Source organism: Tetrao urogallus (genome assembly GCF_951394365.1).
Source record: "Tetrao urogallus genome assembly, chromosome: Z".
Taxonomy (NCBI): domain Eukaryota; kingdom Metazoa; phylum Chordata; class Aves; order Galliformes; family Phasianidae; genus Tetrao; species Tetrao urogallus.
The window spans coordinates 64,692,791-64,705,043 of NC_136816.1; the positions used below are offsets into that span (position 1 = coordinate 64,692,791).

At 40.0% G+C, this 12,253-nt stretch overlaps 1 protein-coding gene across 3 annotated transcripts in view; it reads right to left on the reverse strand.

Moving 5' to 3' along the window:
• RAI14 (retinoic acid induced 14) overlaps positions 1–12,253 on the reverse strand; it is a gene marked incomplete at both ends in the record, with an annotated part of 84,381 nt that overhangs the window by 18,864 nt on the left and 53,264 nt on the right. For all 3 annotated transcript variants that reach the window (XM_079548921.1, XM_079548920.1, XM_079548922.1), the window contains one exon: positions 113–201. In XM_079548921.1, the coding sequence (XP_079405047.1) occupies positions 113–201 (89 nt within the window). The remainder of the gene's footprint in view (positions 1–112; positions 202–12,253) is intronic.

Consider the following 12,253-nt stretch of genomic DNA (forward strand, 5'->3'; position numbering starts at 1 on the left):
AAGGTTAGAATGTGGTGTGAATTGGAAGGAGCAGCACTGCCAAATTTGCACATCAAGACTTACAGGCAGATGAAGTATACTGCATTGTATGAGTAGGTTTACAGAGGCATACCTGCACCATCTTGGGCTGTCACATCTGCACCATGTGTCACCATAATCCTGAGGCATTCTGCATGTCCTTTTGTGGCTGCCAGGTGAAAACTGGAAGAGAGCATTTATATGACACGTTTCTGTTTCTAAGACCTTCTTTATCTTTCATTCACAAACCAAGTACTAGCAAGTTCTCCCATTCCTGTCCTTAGGTCTTCTGGCAACCCTCCACTACCTCCCAAGAAGATAATAGCTCTGAAAGTAAGAAGGCACATCAAAAAGCTTTTGAATTCATGTATTTATATAGGCTGCTGTTTCGTTAACCCATGCCATATACCTCACGTGCATCTATCTACTGAATTTCTAAACCAATATCCTTAGTGACGCAATATATCCCCATAGAATACATGGGCTTGGGAAATCACTAAAGAAAGCATTCACAAAAACTGGCTTTGCTCTACTTGCTTTGCACTCAGGGCAATCTTAATTTTCCTGTTTCAGCAGACAATATCTAACTCCACTAAGAGTTGATTCTGTTCCTAAATTAAACAGAATCAAGTTCTGCTTCTGAAATGCCCACTTCAGAGTAAATTTTTCTTCACTGCAGAGGCGAAACAACAACCCTGAGACAGTGCATGTGAATGCAACCTTGAGATAACAAAGCCATTGGATATTTGTTATACTATACTACGGATGTATTTTGCAACTTTTGGTTTTGCTTTTCGTTTGAAGTATCTGCTGGTTTGAACAGTAGAAGTTTGCAGAGGTTACAAACCATACCATAACTGGATGCACTTAAGAGCATAAATTACCAAAGATGAAATTACAGAACAAACTAAAGACGTTATGCTTAATTCAAACCTTTTTATACTGAGTATACATCTTTGACATTGTTAGCACCTCCAGATTCACAGGAGCAATCTTATACACATGCTTCTGGTTTAATTAAGTTGAGAAGCAAATTCAAAGAAAAAACTTATGAAAATGGAGAAGCTTATATCCTTCTGATACATGTTGTGCCAACATAAGTGAGTCAAGCACAGGCAAACTTACTGCTTCCCTACAGTCCTGCTATTATCATCTTAATATACATTAGGAACAAAGTAAAAAAAATGAAAGAAAAAAAAAATAGAGATAAAACACTTCTAACAATTACTATTAAATAATGTACAAAAAGCTAGTACCATCCTAAGCATGGCCCAAATTGAAAAAGCCTGTAATCTTGGGGTGTTTTCTTACATCTTATAAAGAAGTTCATTTTTAACACCGCACATCTCCACGTTAAAAGATTTTTTCTCTGGAATCCAAAAGGAATCTAACTAATCATGTAGACATGTCCATAGTGTTTAGGAGTTTATATTTTGGACAACTGTTTCCTTTAAATGTTAAAACTAATATTGAAAGTTTAACCTGCTAAGGAGAACAACTAGGAATAACAGGCAAGAATGAAATGCGGATTTCTGGCACACAGTATGTGAACTGCAACACCGTTTCTCTATGCTACAGGCTTTTCTTTGCAAATTCCATGAAAAATCAGCAGAAGAAAAAGACCTACTGACAAGATCTGGCAAAGAGCTGAAAATTAATTAGAACAGGAGAGCTGTGGGAATGAGGTCCTGTACCAAATACAGCAACTACCTCTCTTTCTCCATGGAGTCCTTCCATCCTGCCGTCTGCTGCCTACAAATACTAGGCAGGCAATGCTTAAGGCTTCAAACTGTTCTCTGCAAATGTAAAAATATTCTGCATGCTCATCCACACTCTTACAACTGCCATAAACAATCTGAGCAGAGGCATAACTAAATTCTTTGAAAAGCACAAAAAGTACTGCTGCTAGCTGTTCTCCGGTCATTCAAAAAAACTCAAAATTTTATGTTCTTGGTGATCAATGCAAAGTTGTGTAAACATTCTTCTTTAGAAGAAGGGTTTTCTCAGGCTTTAGGAAAATAGCTGGAAGAGGGAACAAAAGGAATCTGACAAATTCCAACACCTCTAATTTGGCCAGCACATAATATCCACTGAATAATACTAAAACAGACTCAAAAACATTTGTGTAGACATGCAATACAATTGAAATCAATTAAATTTCAGGAACACCATGATGCATGCACTTCACTCATTTACATTTGACAGCATTCATAGAATAATAAATACTTGAATAATAATAACTTGGCTATATCTAGGACATTAAGATTTTACAGAGAGACCGTGGAGAGTAGTGCCAAGTGCAACAAGAGTATGCAAGAGCAAAAGAAGTTTGATTTAGATAAAATCAGACTGTAGAGAAAGTATTAAAAAAAAAAGAAAACCTTAACCCCTTTCAGGCTGTGCACCTACGATCACATCAATCCCACAAACGCAAATAATTCCTAAGGGAGTTCTTAAAAAGAAATTACACACGCAGACACTTAGTTTACTGCTATTCAAAATTTTACAGGTTAAGAAAAAATCAAATCAAAAGTATTGCTTGTCCCAAATTACTAAGATGAAGAATCCAGCTGGCAACCGGTCGTGAGTGGTGTTCCCCAGGGGTCGGTGCTGGGGCCTGTCCTCTTCAATATCTTTATTGATGACCTCGATGAGGGCATCGAGTGCACCCTCAGTAAGTTCGCAGATGACACCAAATTGGCTGGAAGCGTGGATCTGCCTGGGGGTGGCGAGGCCCTACAGAGGGATCTGGACAGGCTGGAGAGCTGGGCTGAAGCCAATGGGATGAGTTTCAACAAGACCAAATGCCAGGTCCTGCACTTGGGCTACAACAACCCCAGGCGACACTACAGGCTTGGGGCGGTGTGGCTGGAGGACTGCGTAGAGGAAATGGACCTGGGGGTATTGATTGATGCTCGGCTGAACATGAGCCCACAGTGTGCCCAGGTGGCCAAGAAGGCCAATGGCATCCTGGCTTACATCAGAAACAGTGTTGCAAGCAGGAGCAGAGAGGTGATTGTTCCCCTCTATTCAGCACTAGTGAGGCCGCACCTCGAGTACTGTGTCCAGTTTTGGGCCCCTCACTGCAAGAAAGATATTGAGGCCCTGGAACGTGTTCAGAGGAGGGCAACAAAGCTGGTGAGGGGTCTGGAACACAGGGCTTATGAGGAGAGGCTGAAGGAGCTGGGAATGTTCAGCCTGGAGAAGAGGAGGCTCAGGAGAGACCTCATTGCTCTCTATAACTTCCTGAAGGGAGGTTGTAGTGAGCTGGGGGTCGGCCTCTTCTCTCGTGTCATTAGTGATAGGACCAGAGGGAACGGTTTCAAGCTACGGCAGGGGAGATTCAGGCTGGACATTAGGAAGTATTACTTTTCAGAAAGGGTGGTCAGGCACTGGAATGGACTGCCCAGGGAGGTGGTGGAGTCACCGAGCCTGGGGGTGTTCAAGGAAAGGCTGGATGTTGCGTTGAGGGACATGGTTTAGTGGGAGCTATTGGGAATAGGTGAACGGTTGGACTGGATGATCTCTTAGGTCTTTTCCAACCTTGGTGATTCTATGATTCTATGATTCTAAGAAACATCATCTGTCAGCAGAACAGGTATTGAGAAAGCTGAGAGAATGTGTGAAGTATCTAACAAAAGCACGGAAGTTATCTGGAGAGTCCCAGGAGAGTACGACGAGGTTTACCTCACATTCACTCACAGTTACCTAACAGCGCTGGGGGTGCTACAACTCCCTCCTACATGCTTTCTGCATATCCCTTCCTTACTGCTACCAAGTCTGAAAGTCAATATTTTTTTCTTAAAGATCTAAAAGAGATTGGGGTGGGAAGCTTGTTTAGTTAGCTGCCTCTTTGGTGAGCTGAACTGGCTTACTGGAAATCCGCCCTGCTCATGAAATACAAGAGAATTATTCCAGACTGGGATGACCCTATTATGATCATACGTAAGTCAAAGTATATAACAGAGCACTGAACAAGAACCTCCCTATGAGGAGTAATTCTACTTTATTTTAAAGTTAATACCCCCCTACTTTTTTCTTCTTTTCCCATCTGTTTAAAGACAAACAAACAAGCAAACAAAACAACAATAAACAAATTAAGCAACCCCCCCCCCAAAAAAAAACCATCAGCAACATCAAAATACATTCGTAATGGATACTGGGGACGGGTGTGCAACAAGGGAGGCTCTTGAAACAAAGAAGCCTAGAGACATTTATTTCAGAACAGGGTAACTCTTTACAACCTATATAAGGTTTCATTTGAGGCAAAAGCTGCAGGTTTTCAAACTGTAAAGTTCTCATCATCTAGAAGCAATGAACAGTGGTGCATTTCACTTGCATCCTTCATGAATAAACTTCCCCTTGTATGTAAGCAAACAAATTTCCTCCCACTTCCTTGTTGTGCAATGACAGGCAAACAAAAACAAACATGTAAGTCTTCATCTGGAGCAAGGGCCACACTGAGGGTTACATTCTGTATGGGAACTGCTGAATCACAGCCTGAGCCTCTGATTGACTACCTGAGGTGAGCAATCAGTCAGCCCTGGGAGCACAGGTGAAGGCAATTCATCTGTGCTACTGGAAGTGGTGGAGCTTGGCTCCATCTCTCCTAGACTCCATTTAAAAGCTGACTACAGTGGGTGAGGATCTTTCTTGGAGATTGCTCTTCTTGGAGCCTTTTCAGATGAACCCAGGATAAGGGTAAGCTTTCCATCCATTCTTCTTTAGTGTGATAACCTGTTTAGCCTAACTTTCTTGTATATTTCTTGATTATAGCATCCGTATATTCATCAATTACACACATTCTCACTCAGCCTAACTCCCCATTCTAACATAGTTCAGTTTCCCTTCACAAGAACCCTGTTGGTACTACCTACAGCTACTTGCTGGTGCCCCAACCTGAACTGATTTGCAATAGATCTCTTCTATTGCTATAAAACATCTCTACCGTTCCTATAGGGCAGGATGGACTTCTACCATTACCTCCAGAACATTCAATGCAGCAGAGTAGCAGCTATCCTTCCCAGTAATTTTCTCCACAAATGATGAGTCAGAATTTAGACTCAGCTCAGAGCATCTGACTAAGATCAGCTGGTTGACAGTGCTTTTTTTTCCCCAGTGGGAATGTACAAGTCCCATAGCTACTTAGTTCTGAACAAGATAAAATGAAAAATTACGTTCTTCAGGAGGAACACAAAGCCCAGTTGGAGTAAATAGGCTTGATGGTAAGAGGGAACACAAAGCAGCATTTCGTAAGATTTGGAGTCAACCCGCTGCAAGACTACTACCTCCAAGTCAGGTGTAATTTTTCCTTGTATTCAAACAACATATGCAAATGCATTGATAGAGAAGTGTTTTTTATGAATGTTTGGTGACTGAGTGGGCAACTGCATGACACTGACATCCCTAAAATAATTGAAAACAGTAACTTTCTTACACATAGATGTCACTGAAACAACAGTCCTAAATAAAGCAGTCCCACATTCAGTGCTAAGGATTTTTTTTTGCATGTTTCAGTCATGAAGTCAAGCCAGCAAAGGAATGAAGCCTTCTTCAGTCGGTGTCTGACAAGAGTGCAAGAGTTCAGATATAATGTCAAAAATGAACATTTACAGAAATTATTTCATGACCATACAGTAACTTAAACAGATAGGGCTGTAATATTTACTAATTAGCTTGTATAAACTATTTATTTATACGTAACTTCACAACAGCTAACAGAATTATCAAAATTTAGAGGCTAGATTTGTAAAAAATAAGCTAATTGAGCTTGTTGAGGTGTTGTTAGTAACAAGACATGAGTCTACTGTATCCAGATTCTCTGCTTAACAGCGTATATAGCTACATTCTACAAAACTGAGCACAGTCCTCTAACTGAATGTTATTTTGACAGCTGGTCCATATAACTAGGGAAAATGCCACAAAAATATAGTAGAACACGATAAAACAAGAAAAAAATAAAGCCTCAAATTAAGACTGTAACCTTCTAGCATAAGGAAATTTTCACTTCTCTAAAGAAAAGCAAAATTAAAACAGCAGATAAAATATATCCTATTGGGTATTGCAGTTCTGTATGGCAGCATCATGCTCCAGAGTTTTTCTGGAGCAGAACACAGAATCTCTCCAGAGCCTGAAAGCAGTCTAATACAGTATTTATCAAAATCCAAAGAAAATAAAGAACATGGTAGAATTATGAATGCCAAGTGAACAGAAAATAGCTAATACAATATTATGACAAAGAACAAAGAAGAAAGTAAAACATGCATGCAAGCATACAATGCTATTGTTCTCCACTATTTTATCTGAGTGGTCTGAAAATATTTTAAGTGCAAGAATGTTTGAAATACACTATGAACTCAAACTTACTCATTGTCAAGGTTTATTTTGAGTAAAAACATCCCTTCCCAAAGCAGTTCATTCTTCTTCATTTTCTATATCGTATGTTAAATCTTTATTGACTTTCAAGAAATCTGGCTTGTCTGCCAACAGTCTGATGATTTACAGTTTCCCAACAGACCAATACTTTTATACAAACAAAGAAGACTGATAAAATAAAGACACAGAGCTGCTCAGAGTGCTTGAATGCCAACTAAAAAAAATACAGAAAGGGAAAACATTCAACCCTTGCTGCTACCAGATGAGATAGGCAAGTGATTTGCCACATACCTCAGTCAGGAAGAGACCCATTGGTAATCTGGCTCATTTTGTGTATTGATTTGAACATCTACACACCTTGGAGGCAGCAGCTTGCTTAAAATGCCTGTGATTTTCACAGCCAGAATTATTCCCCAAAGCCTTGATTTCTTCTTTCAACAAAAACAGTACCAATAAATGTATTAAATGTTATCTGTATTTTGATTATTTTCCGCCATAGGCCAAGTGGCAGAAGTACTGGAAGGAGGCAGAGACCTCACCGGAGTGAGAAAGAGCTGTAATAAAATGGGAGCAGCATATTCCGTGCACAAATGATGTGTCTGCAATTACTGTGGAATAATACCAAATATGGTCTCTTTTGGCATGTAATACAATAATCAGTAATTAGTGAACAAAGTTAATTTTTCCATGAATGGTTTGGGATTTTATCAACCAAAAAAAAAAAAAAAAAAAAAAAAAAATCAGTGATGAAATTAATCTTTTTAAACCTAACAAAAAAAAAAAAAAAAAATTCAACACATCATGAACCTAATTCAAAAGAAAAATAGTTACTCTCAGACTTAAAGAATGGGAATGGTCCAGAATGGTCCCCAAACAGACACTGTTTTTGTGCTTTCCTCTATCGGCCAAGACGGGGCACTCAGCAAAGCAGTAACTCTTCATTCCAGCAAGGGTTATGCTTCCATGGCCAGCATCTACTGATCCAGCTGCCTGGTTCTACATCTTCATTGCATCTACACAGCTAGGTAGGTAACCACATCACTGAGATAGAACAAAATCAGCTGAAAAACAAAGCTGCTTTCCACGGTCACATATACATGCACACTGTTGGTACAAATTAAGTGACAGGAGCATGAAAGCATCATCTCAGTGAAGTTTAAGGTGATGTAGAATTTCACCTTAAGCCTAAAAACTAAAATTTACTGAGTATTTACTGAGCATTTGCCTGTGAAAGTTTCCAAATCTTTACAATTCTCTGACTACCAAGTGACAATGGTTAGAGAGGCTCAAGTCTTGGAAACACTCAGGAATTCTACTACAAAGCAAATGCAGCTAAAGGGCAGTACTGGAAAGATTGTCAGTACCAAACGTGTTACCACTCTTTGACTTGGGAACAAAAGCAGCTTTGCCTCTTAACAAATAGTGTTCATTTCCATGCTTGCTACCTAAGCATGAAAGCGGAAGAGGCAGACTGCACCAGAAGTACCAACTGAAGTTATCCCTGTTCCACAGCTGCTCTTAGTCCCTTTAGCTGCACTGTCCTCCAGCTTTGAAATGTGTCAGGGAACTAACTTCTTGAGTCACTCCTAAGTGAGAATAAAGATGTGTGAACAGGACTTCCTTACACTGGCAATCCAAAATGGAAAGGGCACAGTAGAACCAGCTTCAGGATGAAAACCAAATCAAAATTGAGAAAGATAAACTGCAGAATACCACCAGATAAATCCTCATGAAGATGTGCTTCAGTTACTATAGATATTTCTGTACTACAGACACAAAGTACCAATGGATGCTACAACAAATCCATTCTGATGTACAGAAAATCAGAGATTGCCAGAGATAAAGGCAAATCAGACATCTACCATCAATTTTTAGTAGTTCACTATTTTGTTTTAAATAAATAAAACCCACAGCTTCATAGTGCATCCATTACACCTTCAAGCAAGAGCAAATGCAATAAATGTGGCTTTTAATTAAGTACAGGCAGTCTGTATCGTTCTGTCAGACTTGCACATACCCACAAGAATGCAAAAATTACAACAGGAGAAACAACTATAGTAAATATATTTTGTTTTCAGGCTAGAGCTGTTCTCATTAAAAACTCAGAAAAGAAAGCAGTATGAGATTTAAAAGATGTTTCAGTAATTAGCTGCTGCTATCTTTTTGAATGCAGGCAGGTTAGAATTTTAAGAAAGGTGACATAAGCAGGTATGGATTTAGCATGAGCTATGAAAGTGTTTCCCTCTTCGTACCAGTCACTAAAACATAATGCAATGCAAACAGAATGTGTTCTCCTATCCTCTAAACATGACATGATCAGCTACCCGTAGTACACACAAAACCCCTGGGCAACAAACATACATGGATCTTCTGTGTTAGCACATACTCTGCAAAAGCTTAAAAAAAAAAAAAAAAAAAAAAAAAAAAAGAGGCAGAGTTTTCATATGAAGTTTCCAGCTTTGACTCAAAGTATAAAGAGTCTTGTTTCAATCATACACACCTCAAAGTATAGGACATTAAAAAAGGCAAGGCTGCTGAATGGCTATTTTCTAATTAGGAAAGAAGCAATAATTTCATCATGCAGTAAAGGAGTTGGCAAGCCACAGACCCCTGATCTTTGCCTTCAAACTCAACAAAAATATCCACCCACCTGCTATTCAGATTGATTTTAGAGATCTCCAGAACCTTTATATTTTACATTCTCAGGTCATGTTCCAGCAGTTCTATTTTTGTGCACAGTTTTCTTTGGCAAACTCTATTACCGCATTACCACAAACTCCCTCCTCAAATCTGAAGCACAGATTCCTCTCCCATGTGTCCTTAACTGTAGATAAAAGTACTCTACAATTTAAATTTGGGTTTCCTTTAGAGTATCCTTCTTTAAAGGCCCTCAAAAACCAACATCAGCTAATTGCAGAGATTCTGCCAATGGCCAGCTTCAGTACCCTTAGGTACTGACAGAAAGCCTCAAGTTTTGAAATGCTGCTTTTATTTCTGGTATTTCAGGGTACAAATATTGACAACACAAAAGAAACGGTGAAGCTCCTGAAAAGCTTAAAAAGTTCAGAAACGAGAGCAGTGTTGCTTGTGCCAAAAAAGCCATGGTTAGAGCAGAACAGAATAGTTCATTTGGAAGATATCTACAGAGATTACCAAGTCCAACCACTGACTACTTCAGGGCTAACTAAAAGCTAAAGCATATTATTGAGGGCAAATGCCTCTTGAGCACTGACAAGTAGTGGGCATCAATTACTTCTCTAGGAAGCCTGTTATGAGTGTTTGGCTTCCTTCACAGAAGAAACATCTTTCCTAATGTCCTGTTTGAACCTCTCCCAGCACACTTCTGTGATGCTCCTGTGCATTCCAATATTCAGCTCCCAGGAAGCAGATGCTGGCACCTCCCTCTGTGCTGCTGAGAGAAGTGAGGTCATCTCTCAGCCTCCTCTTCTGCTGGACAGCACAAGTGTCTACATTGCCTTCTCATAGGACATACCTTTCAGCCCTGTCACCAGCTTTGTTGCTCACAAGTAGCAATAAAGGACTCTCAGAACCCTTTCAAGGACCTTAACATCCTTTTTGTATTGTGGAGCCCACAACTGCACACAACACTCTGGTGAGCCACTCCAAAACAAAACATAGCAAAGAATCGCCTATTCTGACCACAAGCTCTGTTGTGTTCAGTGTCCCCTGCAAGGCAATTTGCCCTCATGGCTGTCTGGGCAAACTGCTGGCTTGTGCTGAGCTGCTGTCTCCAGCAACTCCCCCAGGTCTCTTCCTGCTGAGCTTCTCTCCAGCCACTTGTCTCCCAGCTGTGCCTGTGTCCTGCAATGCTCCACCCGAGGTGCAGCACCAGGCATTTTTTTTCTGTTGAACATACCATTGTTGACTGATCTCTCTGCCTCTCATCCCTCCAGGCAGTCAGCAGCACCTCTCAGTTTAATGTCATTAGTAAACATGATGAGGATGTATTACACTCCTGCATCCAGACCATTGATTAAACATTGAATGGGACTGGCCTGAGAATTGAGCCCTGGAGAATATCACAAGAGAGCAGCTACCAGCCGTATGTAACCCCATTCCCTGTCAACACCCAGCATGATGTGAGCCTATTTATCTCCTAGTTGGATAATTTGTCCAGATGGATGCTGTGAGGAATGTTACCAAAGGACTTATTGAAATTCAGAATGATTATTTCTACCACCTTTCCTTAATCCAGCAAATGGTGACCTTAGATCAAATTAAGACATGACTTTCCCCTCAGAAACTCATCCTTGACTACGCCTGATAATAGCTTATTTAATTGTTTTCAGTGGTACACAGGATAATTTTTCCAGGCACTGAGGTTAGACAAACATGTCCGCAGTTTCCTACATATTCCCTTGTGACCTTCTTGTAGATCAGTCTAACACTGGCTAGTTTATAGGGAAGCTTCCTTCTAATTATTTCTTTAGAACAGATCCTACATCTCCAAGGCCAAAGTGATGCATAGTTAACTTCTCAATATATATGGTTTCTGGCAAAATGTCTTTATTAACATATGGCGAAGTCTTTAAGCATGCCATAAATGTGTCCAGATCACTACAACTTCTTCCCTCGCATTAGATAAAAGCAATTACCCATTTGCTGTCCTCGCTTGCAAGGCCAGAATGGAGTTCAAACTTAAAATTAAGCCCAACAAAAAAAGCAATGTCTAGTACCTAGACATCCTCCAACACAGCCTGCTTGGTATTGCTGCCTGTGGGCCAGCAAACACAAATAACAGCTCCACTACATGAAAAGTCATGAAATTAGAGCTAGGAAATCCCAAAGCATGTTAGCATAACAAGAAGCCAGGAAAGGGCTGGAAAAGGCTGAAAATAACTGGGTAGAAGTTAATCTAAAGAAAATATTTTTGTTGCATGAAAATCCAGCAGGGCTTATGAACTATACACAGTACTCCAAGCACCAAAGAGTACAGATATCCTTATTCATCATCAGGGACCCTGACTTACGGTAGCTCAGGGTATGCACTATCTTTGAAGTTTCTGTGATTTTTAAACTTCAGGTAGAATGAATCATTTTAGGCTTGAAGTAGGAGAACTATTTGATTTTTTTGAAACTATATAAAGTTACCTTCTCTTACTTCATAGGGGAATTAAAAAACAAGTGCATTAATCCACCAATAACATTCTTCAGAGACTGATGGTTAAGATTACATTTTTTAAAAGATTATGACAATGTATTCTAATTTAGCATTTCAGAATAAATACCAGTAAAGCTTTTAACAAAGACTCCACACATATGGAGTAGGAGCAGCCAAGTTCTGCACATTCCTTCATTTTCCAGTTAGTGCTTTCTTAACACAACATGCAACCTGCACAGTAGGTAAAACAAGTAAGTGTTTTGAAGAAAAAAATCTGGCTTTTACATATTACTTTGTTTCAGTTATCTGCTCTCCTTCCCTTCCTAGGCTGGGGCACTTTAGGCTAGTAGAAGCCAGTTAGTGTAATTAAAATTTACATATGCAGCTCATTTGGTTGCATAAGTCTTTGAAAAACACGTTAAACAACTAACTGCAGCCCATTACATAGATATAAATCTGAAAAACAACTTCAGCCTTTGCCCTGTCCCCTACAGCCCTGCACAGCCTGGTTCTGGCCCAGCCCACAAGAAACATGCTTCCCGTGCTCTCTTGCCAGCTTGGATAAGACAAGTGAAAAGAGCAGCTACAGTGTTCACAACACAGAAGCAGTGTTCTGCCTCCACATGAGCCAAGCAGCAGCTGTTCCAAGCCAGGCACAAAAAGACTTCCAACCATCTAGGCTATGCTCTGACGAAAGCATCTCACAGGCTTCTTGAAAACAGGCCAGGTCTGGTAAAA